The sequence below is a fragment of the Alosa alosa genome, chromosome 10, assembly GCF_017589495.1.
Source record: "Alosa alosa isolate M-15738 ecotype Scorff River chromosome 10, AALO_Geno_1.1, whole genome shotgun sequence".
Classification (NCBI taxonomy): domain Eukaryota; kingdom Metazoa; phylum Chordata; class Actinopteri; order Clupeiformes; family Clupeidae; genus Alosa; species Alosa alosa.
The window spans coordinates 30,409,897-30,424,169 of record NC_063198.1 but is presented as its reverse complement, the minus strand read 5'-3'; the positions used below and the strand labels follow the sequence as shown (position 1 = coordinate 30,424,169).

General features: G+C 48.8%; 1 protein-coding gene across 1 annotated transcript in view; it reads right to left on the bottom strand.

Annotated features, from left to right (window-relative positions):
* Positions 1-242: 242 nt before the first annotated feature.
* The window catches only part of srgap2 (SLIT-ROBO Rho GTPase activating protein 2), a 135,541-nt gene continuing 121,510 nt past the window's right edge, over positions 243-14,273 (bottom strand). Inside the window, 6 exon segments of the mRNA XM_048255521.1 lie at positions 243-1,152; positions 4,112-4,445; positions 4,979-5,131; positions 6,113-6,311; positions 8,461-8,585; positions 11,933-12,627. Of these exon segments, the coding sequence (XP_048111478.1) occupies positions 643-1,152; positions 4,112-4,445; positions 4,979-5,131; positions 6,113-6,311; positions 8,461-8,585; positions 11,933-12,627 (2,016 nt within the window). The 3' untranslated portion in view covers positions 243-642.

Below are 14,273 nucleotides of genomic sequence, written 5' to 3'. Positions count from 1 at the left end.
TCATTCTCTCTCCCTCCCTCCCTCTATCTCTCTGCCTGCTGTCTTGGGCTGATTCCGTTTCCCAGTTGGGAAGTCAGACTATTTGTCCACTGTCTCCTGTCCTTTTTGTTTCACAGTAAAAATCTTTACAAAGCCACTGTGTCTGTTGGCCATTCTTTCAAATAAAATTGTATATATATATATATATATATATATATATATATATATATATATATATATATATATATATATATATATATAATATAAAAAAAAATTAGAAAAGAAGAAAAAGGTTAGAGAGACCTTTCAGCACCCCCATCATATTGAGCGTCCCATTTTGGGGCCCCTAGCATGCTTCTAAGAGATGGTGGCCGTGTGTATGCGCGAGGTAACGGAGATCTTAACGCACTACACACCACGCAAACCTCTACACAGCTGTCACACTGACCTCTGCTAAAATCCAACTCCAAAACAAAATCATCATCATCATCATCATCATCATAACAATAATCAGAATCACACCATTAAAAATCACCGTGCCCATTGAGGGGACTTGGAAGTAAAACGTTAAAAAATAAGAGTTAGAGTCCTGCTCCACATACACAAGGTGTCAGAGGAGGCAAGTGGGGGCGTGGGGGTCAGACGTGTGTGTGTGTGAGAGGATCACACCGGACAGGACTTGTCTGCAGGTGGGGGTGGTGGAGGGGGGGTCGGGGGGATGGAGGTGGTGGGGGACCCCATGGCGCCACCGCTCCCAGACGAGCCCCCACTTTTGGGGAACACCACGGGTTTGGGGCGTGTGGCCGGGGGGCGGCCTTCCCTGAAGGAGGAGGAGAGGCCTGAGGAGGAGGAGGAGGAAGAGGAGGAGATGGGGGAGGAAGAGGAGGCCAGCAGCGGGCTCTTGGGGCCGGCGCCCTTTCCCGGGCGGAAGGTGCTGGGCATGTCGGACGCGGAGCTGGCGCTACGCTGGAGCGGGTGCTGGGGCGTGTCCACCTCCCGCAGCAGCCGAGAGTGCAGGGGGCTGGACGGCTCAGAAACCCCGCCTCCGACCCCGCCCCCAGACTTGAGCTGCTCCAGCGTATCCAGGACGACGTCGGGCGCGTGCTTGGCCGAGCTCTGCCTCTCCAGCTCCCGTAGCTCACTCAGAGCCGTGTTCATAGTGGCCTCGATGTCCTGCAGGAGAGAGAGAGAGAGAGAGAGAGAGAGAGAGTGGTTATCACACTGCTGTCATACGCGTTATCATCACTCAGACCTGTGTTCATAGTGGCCTCGATGTCCTGCAGGAGAGAGATGGAGCTGTGGCCATCTCTCCATTTCAACTGCTCTTGTCTGGACGCTCCCTGGTCTGAGCATCAGTCCATCAGGACGGCAGGCAAAACTGTTGCAAAGCTATTGCTGTAAGTCTTTTTGCTTAAAGCAACACCAAAGAACTTTTCCTCTGTCAAACGCACTATTTGTTTATCCAGCACCGGCTTTGCAAATAACAATGTCCACAGAAAAGGTAGAATATGTCGCATGATTTTATTAAAAGTAGGTTATATTGCGACATCAGATGCAAGTCAAATTTGTAGTTTCTCATGTCTCATTCCATCGAACTACAGATCCGCTACCCGATCTGGCAAACTTACATAGTGCGGTTATAGCCGATAGAGGGCCGCGAAGCGAATGTAGAAAGTGCCGTTCACCCTGTTACGAGTTGATGAACCACTGAAACGATTTTGGAAACAATATTTTAAGGTACAAAAAACTCTTTGGTGTTGCTTTAAACATGTCTGCCAAATGAATGAATGTAAATGATCCTGAGCCTCAAACCAGCCTAGAAAAAATTACAAAGGACACTCCAGGGTGCTGAGCCTAAAGCTTCATTAGGCGCACACATGCACACACACACACAGCCTTAAATCTCCTACATATCTCCTCCAGAGACTGTCTGGAACTAGAAGCCTTTCAAAGGCCACAGCAGTCTGCAGCTGAATTGAAAGGCCAGTGGTGCTCATATGGCTAGCGCTGCTAACTGTGCTAATGATGCTAGCAGTGCCAATGGTGATGGACAGTAATGTGCTCCTTGGAGGGCTAATTAGCCTAGCCTAGCCAAGACTTGAGGTGAGGTGGGCAATGAGTAAACTCTTTCCTGCCAGCATTTCATTTTTCTCTTTCTCTCTCTTTGGCAGTAAACACTGCAGGACTCCCTGTGTGTGTGTGTGTGTGTGTGTGTGTGTGTGTGAGGATAATTAAACTTCAAAGAGGCTTAAGAAGAGCTCTGCTGAACAGCACTGGGGCTTGGCCATGTCTCAGTCGATGAGGCTCTTCAGTGTCTCTGACAGGGAAATCACTCTCAGGAACAATGGAGCTCTCTTCTCTCCCCTTATCATTCAAATGCACACTCTACAGCTCAAAGTGTGTGTGCATGTATGTGTGTGTGTGTGTGTGTCTGTGCGAGCATGCATAAGTGTACAGTAAATGTGTGCATGTGTGTCTGTCTCTGTGTGTGTACATAGATACTGTAGATAGATACTTTAGATAGATAGATATTGATTATTGATCCCCAAGGGGAAATTCAAGGTCTCAGTAGCATACAGACATCACACACAACATGCACTTACAGCAGAAAAAGTAAATATAAGTATATACATATAACAAAACTCCACTGTACAATAGAGACAAAAAAAATCCAGTGTGCTTAAGGATGATCAAGCATGAGGCGCTTGCAGTGACAGGGCCGGGACTGGGCCTGCAGTTCTGTGTGCATGGTGAGGTGCATAAAGCAGTCCAACAGTGCAACAGTGCAAGAATAAGGTCTAGATACCGTCATAAATAAATATGGACAAATAAGAGAGTAATGTATAATGTAGACAAGGTAGTATAAAAACTATATCAGTGCAAGAATAGGTTGAGGTAATAGGGTTACAGCCATTCAGTATTGTAGCAGAAGCCATTGGTCATGTGTGCTAATATAGCATGAAAAACAGTGTAGCAGTAAAACAGTAATAAAACATTAGGCTGTGGACAGTAGTAAAACAGTAGTAAAACAGTAGTGGACAGTCAGGGCCAGATGTACTAACGCTTTTGCGCTCATTTCAGGCGTATTTGTTTCGCAATGTGCGTGTAAAATCATTGAGAGGTATGTACAAACAGGCCGCAATGCTGTAAAAGCGCAGACTGCCTGTCGCGGGAGCTGAAAGTGGCAGATTGCGTTTGTCATGTCATGCATATGCATTCATGGGAGGATCCAGGGGAAAGTGGGAGTTTAAGGTAAAGATGGGAGGGAAGAGTAAAGAGCCTAGTTATGTATTCCGCGGTATGTACAAAGACTGCTCCTGAAAGCGCCGCCTATTCTGGCGCCTAAATACTTCCGCCTTGTAAAAGCAGGTGTTAATCCAAATTGCAGTTCAATCGTTAATAAGAGAACCTTTCAAAGACAACAGAATGGCTATTTAGAACACCAGTTTTTGTGGTGAAAGTATTTGTACTACCAAAAGCAACCTTAACTTTCGTTGGCCTTTTCGAATGTCTTACTTTCCTTTCACGTCATTCACTTTTCTACTTGCTAGATTTGACCAATCTTCCATAGCCTACGTGCACAAGTAGTTTGAGTAGAACTACTGATCTTCATTATATCCCTGCTTGTTTACATCTTATCATGTATGGTATTATTTCATGATCGCTAAACGCTTTGATTCTTTTTAATGTTGTCATCAGTTAATCTCATTCAACTGCGCTTGTATGTAGGCGCTGCCATTCAGTTGTGGACGTTAAGTAATTGGCGCCATGGGTGGAAAGGCAGAGAAAGGCGCCCAGTTTACACTATGGATTGAACGATTGATAAATACGACGGAAACTTGGGTCTGACAGCGTTCGCAATCTGCGGTGTGTCCATGGCGCTGATAACGCTACGTTCGCAAATGTACGTACATCTGGCCCTCAGTACTCAAACATGGAGAGGGTGGAGAAGCAGACAGACTATGCAGAGAAGTCTATCTCTCCTCTTCCCTTTAGTAAAGCATTGAACAGTTCAATGGCCCTGGGGACAAATGACTTCCTCAGCCTGTCAGTTGCGCATGGCAGTGAGCGCAGTCTCCAGCTGATCAAGCTCTTTTGCTTTATAATAGTGTGTGTGTGTGTGTGCACATACCTGTGAGCTGTGCTCCACCTGAGCAAAGACCTCGGGGTCGATGGGCCTGTGGTTGCTGAAGCTCTTGGAGCGCCCCGCTGTGGTGGTCTTGCGTATCTGCGGGCTCTCCACCTTGGTCTTGAGGGAGGAGTGGCGCGTGACTGAGTTCAGCACACTGTGGGCGCTCACGGGCCGCTTGTCGGCCGCGGCCTCCTTCACCAGGCCTGCCACGGGCATGGAGGTGGCACGCATGCCCCCTGTCGCCCCCGGAGAGGAGGGCGGAGGTGCCACCTCACTCAGACCCTCTGAGGTGCGGAAGGCTCTTCTGATGCTTCCACTAGACTGCTTCCTCATCCTATGAGAGAGAGAGAGAGGGAGAGAGAGGGAGAGAGGGAGAGAGAGAGGGAGAGAGAGAGAGAGAGAGAGGGAGAGGGAGAGGGAGAGAGAGAGAAGTGGGTTAGTCAAACTCTGTCTGTCTATCAATCTATCTATTTATTCAAATTCAAAAGGTGCTTTATTGGCATAACAAAAAAGGCGTTTGTATAGCCAAAGCAATCATACAGAAGAATCTATAGAACACGCTATTCAGTTATGTATAAACATATATATTTAAACTTATATAAAATAACCATAGTCATTTATAAGGTATATATCTATATATATATTTGATAGTCAAATAGTAACTGATGAGTGACAGCGGTTGTAAAAAGTGTGCTGGTGATGATGGTTACACACACACTGTGTGTATGTGTATGTGTGTTACTCCTCTACTAATCAGCTAATCAAAACAAGCCCCGTAAATAGCATAGATAGAGTCTATAAAAACCCCTGCCATCCCAGGGCCAGGTCTGTGTGTGGAGGTACTGTGCCTTCAACATGCAGACGTACTTGTTGAGGTTGGCCAAGTAAATGTCAGCCACATGTCCTCCTGTAGGTGAGCTTGCGCTGCCCCTAGTGGCCACCTTCTCTTCTGGCAGTCCACCCTCCAGGGAGCCCTCCAGGTCAGCTTTGGGACTGCCTCGACCGGTGCAACCATCAGTCCTGGAACACACACACACACACACACACACACACACACACACACACACACACACACACAACAAGCATGAGAATTACACACACACACCAACATCAGAAAAGGTTTGCAGCCATATACATGTTCACAGAGAAATAAAAATTAGCAAAACTGTTAGCAAAACAGTGTCTCCTACTAAGGGTGCATTCGTAAATTGCCAATCCGAGCTTTGTACTGTTACGTATTAGCATGCACGCTAACTTGGTTTACTTGTCCTACAGTGCTATTCCCTGGCAATGACGCTAGCATTTGTGCTAGTACAGCTTACGTGTCTTGCATTGCTAATTACTGCAGCTAGTGTTGATGTTAGCATGTGTGCTAGTTTTGCGAATGTGTCCTGTAGGACCATGCATGTACTGTCGATATTAGCATGTGTGCTAGTTTTGCTTACATGTCCTGCAGCGCTATGTATTGGTGTTGATATTAGCATGTGTGTTAGTTTTGCTTGCATGTCCTGCAGCGCTATCTATTGGTGTTGATATTACAGTGCTATAGTGTCAATGTTAGCATGTGTGCTAGTGTTGCTTACATGTCCTGAAGCGCTATGTATTGGTGTTGATATTAGCATGTGTGTTAGTTTTGCTTACATGTCCTGCAGCGCTATCTATTGGTGTTGATATTAGCATGTGTTCTAGTTTTGCTAACATGTCCTGAAGAGCTATGTATTGGTGTTGATATTAGCATGTGTGCTAGTTTTGCTTACGTGTCCTGCAGTGCTATGTATTGGTGTTGGTGTTGATATTAGCATGTGTGCTAGTTTTGCTTACGTGTCCTGCAGCGCTATCTATTGGTGTTGATATTAGCATGTGTTCTAGTTTTGCTAACATGTCCTGAAGAGCTATGTATTGGTGTTGATATTAGCATGTGTGCTAGTTTTGCTTACGTGTCCTGCAGTGCTATGTATTGGTGTTGGTGTTGATATTAGCATGTGTGCTAGTTTTGCTTACGTGTCCTGCAGCGCTATGTACTGGTGTGGCACCAGTCCACTGGCTCCGTTGTGACGCCCCTCCCACCAGTCGTCAGAGGCGCGGTTGTAGAGCAGAAGAGACGCCCCCTTCTTGAAGGACAGCTCGCGATTGGTGCGGCCAGAGTAGTCGTAGCGCGCAATCGCCTCAATGGGGTCTGACTCTGAAACAACCAATGATCCTGGAGTTGAACCAAAGATGGAGAGAAGAAGAGACAGGAGGACAGTGAGAGCAAGAGAGAGTGCGATAGACAGAAGCAAAGATGGACACAGAGAGAGCAAGAGAGAGAGAGAGGAAAAGAGAGAGAGATCAAGAGAAAGAGCAACAGAGAGAAATAGAGAGAGAGAGAGAGAGAGAGAGAGAGAGAGAGGAAGAGGCGTGCAAAAGTGAAAAAGAAAGGAAAAGTGAGAGCAGGATAAAGTGAAAGAACAGATGGAGTAAAGGGGGAAACACAAAAGAAAGAAAGAGGGAGAAAAGGGAGGGAGAGCAGGAGTTGGAGTTAGTGATGGGAGCAGCCAGCAGCCCAGAGTGCAGCCCAGAGTGCAGCCGTGCTCTGGATCAGATCCGGCCCTGAGACGGCAGCTTTCTGGGAGGTTAGAGCAGCAGGCTATTCACTACCATTAGAGTAGAGCAGCACTTTCACTACCATTAGAGTAGAGCAGCACATTCACTACCATTAGAGTAGAGCAGCAGAGTAGAGCAGCAGGCCATTCACTACCATTAGAGTAGAGCAGCACATTCACTACCATTAGAGTAGAGCAGCACATTCACTACCATTAGAGTAGAGCAGCAGAGTAGAGCAGCAGCACATTCACTACCATTAGAGTAGAGCAGCAGCACATTCACTACCACTAGAGTAGAGCAGCAGGCCATTCACTACCATTAGAGTAGAGCAGCAGCACATTCACTACCATTAGAGTAGAGCAGCAGCAGGCCATTCACTACCATTAGAGTAGAGCAGCACATTCACTACCATTAGAGTAGAGCAGCACATTCACTACCATTAGAGTAGAGCAGCAGAGTAGAGTAGAGTAGCAGGCCATTCAGTGTAACAGCCCGGCTACACCGGGCGCACAACTGAAGCGGGGGAGAGGAGTGGGCACTACCAGGGGAAGCAGCGGGCACTACCAGGGGCAGCAGCTGACCCCAGATCCAGCTCAAGATCAGAGCCAGATCAAGACGGGATTATTCTGGTCCTAGTTCTGGTTCTAGTTCTGACTCTGCTTGTGTGGTTGAGCAAACATGAGATCAAACAGTAGATGCATTTGTGTGCCGGTTAAAACAAGCAAACAAGGACTTTGGGATGAAGTTAATGCCATCACAGTTCATATTCATGGTTAAAAAGCATTAAGGCTTCAACATACTCGCCACTCCTGACCAGTAGCGCGACAATGTGACGTCACGGGAGCGCCGGTAACCATTTATACTCGCGCGTGGTGGTCGCGACAATAGTTGTATTCTCCTGAATTGGCATTGGCCTTAAAGGCAGTAAAAACTCCCCTCTGTGATGATACCTCAGACTTCGGTTGCTGCTATTCACAACTACCATCTAGTTTCCAAGGTGTGTGTGTATATATATATATATATATATATATATACACATATAGATAGATTGATAGATAGATACTTTATTCATCCCGAGGGAAATTTTAGCAAGTAAGCTAGCTGGCTGGTGCTAAGAAATGAGTTTGTGTAATTTCCTGAGGTGGAATGAGATTTTTTTCAGGTCTTAGATATCCTTTGGTTGAAAATAAATATCTTTGTTACCTTTTGCTGGATTATTGGCATGTCCCTGGGTCCTAGGTCTTTCATCTTAATTCCCTCTCTCTGGTAGCTTCATTAACTTATCCAGCAGACTATTTAAAAATCACGAACTCTCGCTTGTAACCTTGCCAGGTTAATTTCCCTCTCTCTTCAAACTGACTATTCAAACATGTTTATTTAAGATGAAATGCCTGAATGTGGTTGATGTCTGTATATAGGCAAGCATGCTCCCTAAACTTGGCTTCAAGCTCATCCTGCTTGTCGCGCGCATCTGAAAAAAAAAATCTACGGTGCACGACCTGCCTGCGGAGGCTGAAATGTCTCGTGCGGCAGAGGAAATGACACAATTTTGACGTCACGTTGTCGCGCTACCGGTCGGGTGTAACGAGTATGTTGGACGTTTTAGACGTCACACAATATAACGGTATGGTTACAATAACTGTGGTTATGGTTACAATAAGATGGTTGATTAAATAAAATGATGGTTCGGTAAATAAAACAAATATGGTAATAAAGAATGAGAAAGGAGGTGTGTGTTTGTGTGTGTGTGTTTTGTCTCTCCTCACCATCGTCACTGTTTTGGATCACAGAGACGGTGTCAGGAGCAGGTATGTCCACTAGGGGGGGCTCACTGTGTGGACTCTCACTGCGGCACAGAGAGAACGAGGGAGACAGAAGGGGGAACAGGAAGGAAAGAAAGATGGAGAGAAAAACGAACATTTTAGGTCACAAGCAAATCAACAAGGAGCCACACTGAAACAAAAACAAAAAAAAAATCGAGGACGATTCAAGGACTTTCCAGGACGAATACAAAGACCCAGCATGGCGAGACACAGATCAAGGTTCATTACTGTTACAAGACAACTTCTCAGATTACAATTTGTTATAACGCTACCATTTATATAACTAGCAACCTCACAGACATTAAGAGAGAGATGGCTTTAACCTCACAGACATTAAAGAGAGAGATGGCTTTAACCTCACAGACATTAAAGAGAGAGATGGCTTTAACCTCACAGACATTAAGAGAGAGATGGCTTTAACCTCACAGACATTAAGAGAGAGATGGCTTTAACCTCATAGACATTAAGAGAGAGATGGCTTTAACCTCACAGACATTAAGAGAGAGATGGCTTTAACCTCACAGACATTAAGAGAGAGATGGCTTTAACCTCATAGACATTAAGAGAGAGATGGCTTTTTCCCAAAAGTCAACAAACTTTCAAGGCTTTCAACGCCCTGTGGGAAGCCTGTAAATAGTCTACTCCCAGTGCAGTACACTTTGGCCAAACGCACGACATTTACACACACGCATGCGACACACACACAGACTGCCCCCACACGCACGCACGCCTGCATGCAATAATACACACACACACACACACCCACACTGCCCCCAACAGACACACTGCCCACACGCACGCCATGCCCCCCACACACACACACACACACACACACACACACACACACACACACACACACACACACACACACACACACACACACACACACACACACACACACTGCCCCCATAGTGCTTGTGGTTCCACTGCTCCTCTTGGGCATCGTGGAACCAGCTAGCTGATAGAGTAACTGGGTAACGGCTGGGTAACGGCTGGGTAATGGCTGCAGGGCATAGACAGTAGGGCTGGATAATGGCTGGGTAATAGCTGCAGGGCATAGACAGTAGGGCTGGGTAATGGCTGGGTAATGGCTGGGTAATGGCTGGGTAACGGCTGGGTAATGGCTGGGTAATGGCTGCAGGGCATAGACAGTAAGGCTGGGTAATGGCTGCAGGGCATAGACAGTAGGGCTGGGTAACGGCTGGGTAACGGCTGGGTAATGGCTGGGTAACGACTGCAGGGCATAGACAGTAGGGCTGGGTAACGGCTGGGTAATGGCTGGGTAATGGCTGCAGGGCATAGACAGTAGGGCTGGGTAATGGCTGCAGGGCATAGACAGTAGGGCTGGGTAACGGCTGGGTAATGGCTGGGTGCTTGACTTCACAGGGCATAGACAGTAAGGCTGGATGCTTGGCTGGGTAATGGCTGGAGTAACGACTGCAGGGCATAGACAGTAGGCCTGGGTAATGGCTGGGTAATGGCTGCAGGGCATAGACAGTAGGGCTGGGTAATGGCTGGGTAATGGCTGGATAATGGCTGCAGGGCATAGACAGTAGGGCTGGGTAATGGCTGCAGGGCATAGACAGTAGGGCTGGGTAACGGCTGGGTAATGGCTGGATAACGGCTGCAGGGCATAGACAGTAAGGCTGGGTAACGGCTGGGTAATGGCTGGATAACGGCTGGATAACGGCTGGGTAATGGCTGGAGACAGTAGGGCTGGGTAACGGCTGGGTAACGGCTGCAGGGCATAGACAGTAGGGCTGGGTAATGGCTGCAGGGCATAGACAGTAGGGCTGGGTAATGGCTGGGTAATGGCTGCAGGGCATAGACAGTAGGTCTGGATAATGGCTGGGTAACAACTGGAGCTGCTTCTGGGAGCATAGACAGGGCTGGATAATGGCTGGGTAATAGCTGCAGGGCATAGACAGTAGGGCTGGGTAATGGCTGGGTAATGGCTGGGTAATGGCTGGGTAATGGCTGGGTAATGGCTGCAGGGCATAGACAGTAGGGCTGGGTAACGGCTGGGTAACGACTGCAGGGCATAGACAGTAGGGCTGGGTAACGGCTGGGTAATGGCTGGGTAACGACTGCAGGGCATAGACAGTAGGGCTGGGTAATGGCTGGGTAATGGCTGGGTAATGGCTGCAGGGCATAGACAGTAGGGCTGGGTAATGGCTGGGTAACGACTGCAGGGCATAGACAGTAGGGCTGGGTAACGGCTGGGTAATGGCTGGATAACGGCTGCAGGGCATAGACAGTAGGGCTGGGTAACGGCTGCAGGGCATAGACAGTAGGGCTGGGTAACGGCTGCAGGGCATAGACAGTAGGGCTGGGTAACGGCTGGGTAACGGCTGGATAACGGCTGCAGGGCATAGACAGTAAGGCTGGGTAACGGCTGGGTAATGGCTGGATAACGGCTGGGTAATGGCTGGAGACAGTAGGGCTGGAGGTACTTGGCTGCAGGCATAGACAGTAGGGCTGGGTATAACGGCTGGATGCCGGGCTGAATGCGGCTGGAGTAGCGGCTGGATAAGCGGCTGCAGGGCATAGACAAGGTAGGGCTGGTAACAGCTGAGTACTTGACTGGAGAATGCTTGGCTGGGTGGCGGCTGCAGGGCATAGACAGTAGGGCTGGAGTAGCGGCAGATGCCCCGGCTGCAGGGCATAGACAGTAGGGCTGGGTAACGGCTGCAGGGCATAGACAGTGGGGCTGGGTAACGGCTGCAGGGCATAGACAGTAGGGCTGGGTAACGGCTGCAGGGCATAGACAGTAGGGCTAAGATAGCGAGCTGGGTGATACTTGGCTGGGCAGCTGACTGCAGGGCATAGACAGTAGGGCTGGGTACTTGGCTGGGTAATGGCTGGATCGCGGCTGAATGGCGGCTGGGTAATGGCTGGAGAACAGTAGGGCTGGAAGTACTTGGCTGGAGTGGCTGGGGGCATAGACAGTAGGGCTGAGTACTTGACTGGGGCATAGACAGTAGGGCTAGATGTGACTGCAGGGCATGAACAGTGAGGCTGGATGCGGCTGCAGGGCATGAACAGTGGGGCTGGGTAGCAGCTGGGTGATGGCTGGAGTAATGGCTGCGGGCATAGACAGTAGAGACTGGGTGCTTGACTGGGTAATGGCTGGTGTGAAGCTGCAGGGCATGAACCCAGTAGGGCTGGAGTAACGGCTGGGCCAATGGCTGCAGGGCATAGACAGTAGGGCTGGAGGTAACGGCTAGATGCTTGACTGGGGCATAGACAGTGAGATGGGATAGCGGCTGCAGGGCATAGACAGTAGGGCTACAGGTGGCTGGTGGCAAACAGGAGGTAATGGCTGCAGGGCATAGACAAAATGGGGCTGGAGTAGCAGCTGGGTAATGGCTGGGTAATGGCTGCAGGGCATAGACAGTAGGGCTGGAATGCTGACTGGAGTGTGTGCAGGGCATGAACAGTGGGGCTGGAGTAGCAGCTGAGTGTGGCTGGGTGGCTGGGAGCATAGACGATGGGGCTGGAGTGGCTGGGTGTGGCTGGATGTGGCTGGATAACTGACTGGAGGTGTGGCTGGAGCAAGTAGGGCTGGAGTAGGCTGCAGGGCATAGACAGTGAGGCTGGAGAGTAGCAGCTGAGTAGCAGCAGATAGCAGCTGAGTACTTGGCTGGAGTAATGTGAATGCTGGCTGGAGTAATGAGCTGGAGTAATGGCTGGAGTGTGGCTGATGTGGCTGGGTGTGGCAGGTAATGGCTGGATAACAGCTGGGTGTGGCTGCAGGTGGCAGCTGGGGCATAGACAGTGGGGCTGGGTAGCGGCTGGGCATGAACCAGTGGGGCTGAATGTGGCTGCAGGCATAGACAGTGGGGCTGGGTGGCAGCTGAGAGTGGCAGGCTGGGTGCTTGAGCTGGATGGCGGCTGCAGGGCATAGACAGTAGGGCTGGAGTGTGGCTGAGTGTGGCTGAGTGCTGGCTGGTGTGGCTGGGGCATGAACAGTGAGGGCTGAATGTGGCTAGATGTGGCTGCAGGGCATAGACAGTAGGAGCTGGAGTGCTGACTGCAAGACATAGACAATGGGAGCTGGAGTAGCAGCTGAGCTAGCGGCTGAGTAATGGCTGGGTGTGACTGCAGGTTCTGGAGAACAAAACCAATGCTCCTGCTTATAAGATCCTGTGTGTGTGTGTGTGTGTGTGTCTTTTAATATGAAAAGCCTGATGTTATGGATGGCTCTATAATAAGTCTCAATAATAAATGTGTGTGTGTGTGTGTGAGGGGTCCCATCACCATCCCCAATCTAACTTCGCATGGCCTTACGACACATTTGAGACTTCTGTGCCAGGTAGTCTCACACACACACACACACACACACACACACACACACACACTTAAATAGTAACAATGGAAACCAGATCAGGTCTCGGTGGACAGAGCAGGCCTGTGCAGGAGTGTGTGTGTGTGTGTGTGTGTGAGAGAGAAAAAGAGAGAGACAGAGTGTATGTGAGAAAGAAGCCAAGATGGTTACTGTTTGGGTGAAAGGAGGGTGGTTGGGCAATCTTAGCAGAAGCCAAAAAGCATCAATGATGTCACCAGTGATCCAGAGTTTCCTCAATTTACTAAGACATTACACTTAGTATGCGTGTATGTCTGTGTGTCTGATGTCAGCTCTGTAGGTAAACTGATCTGGGCAACTCTGTGTGTGTGTGTGTGTGTATATGTGCGTGCGTTCTGACCTCTTGGACGTCTCTGGTGTTTGCCACTCAGCTCCTCATTACTGATCAGGTCTTTGGCTGTGTGTGTGTGTGTGTGTGTGTGTGTGTGTGTGTGTGTGTGTGTGTGTGTGTGACCTCACGGATGTCTCCTCTGGTGTTTGCGGCTCACTCTTTAGCAAGACACTATTATGTCTGTGTGTGTGTGAGAGAGTAAGTGCGTGTGTGAGAGAGTTTGTGTGTGTGTTTGTGTCTGTTTGTCTGTGGGAAGAGTACTGAACATATATCAAATGGCAGGTGATGAGCTGTTGATTAAGTGTCTGAGAGTTATGGGTGATTGTATGAGTGTGTGTGGGTGAGTGTGTGTGAGAGAGTAAGTGAGTGTGGGTGTGTGTGTGTGTGTGTGTGTGTGTGTGTGAGTGTGTGTGTGTGTGTGTGTGTGTGTGTGTGTGTGTGTGTGAGAGAGTAAGTGAGTGTGTGCGAGAGTGTGTGTGTGAGTGAGGGAGAATGTGTAATCCTGCCCTCCACCAGAGTCTACCCTGCCGGTCTCCATTAGCTCTTGGCATCCTCTCAGCCACTATCACTTTCTCTGCACCTCAGTGTGTGTGTGTGTGTGTGTGTGTGTGTGTGTGTGTGTGTGTCTTTAATATGAAAAGCCTGATGTTATGGATGGCTCTATAATAAGTCTCAATAATAAATGTGTGTGTGTGTGTCTGTGTATGTGTGTGTGTGTGTCTGTGTATGTGTGTGTGTGTGTGCGTGCGTTCTGACCTCTTGGGCGTCTCTGGTGTTTGCCACTCAGCTCCTCATTACTGATCAGGTCTTTGGCTGTGTGTGTGTGTGTGTGTGTGTGTGAGTGTGTGTGTGTGTGTCTGTGTATGTGTGTGTGTGTGTGTGTGAGTGTGTGTGTGTGTGTGTATGTGTGTGTGTGTGTGTGTCTGTGTATGTGTGTGTGTGTGTGTGTGTGTGTGTGTGTGTGTGAGTGAGAGTATGCACACGTCCATTGATAAATTGCCTGTTCTTGGAGCTTATGCACAGCACCCTGCATGCTAGTCATGGCTGGTTTACCTCAGA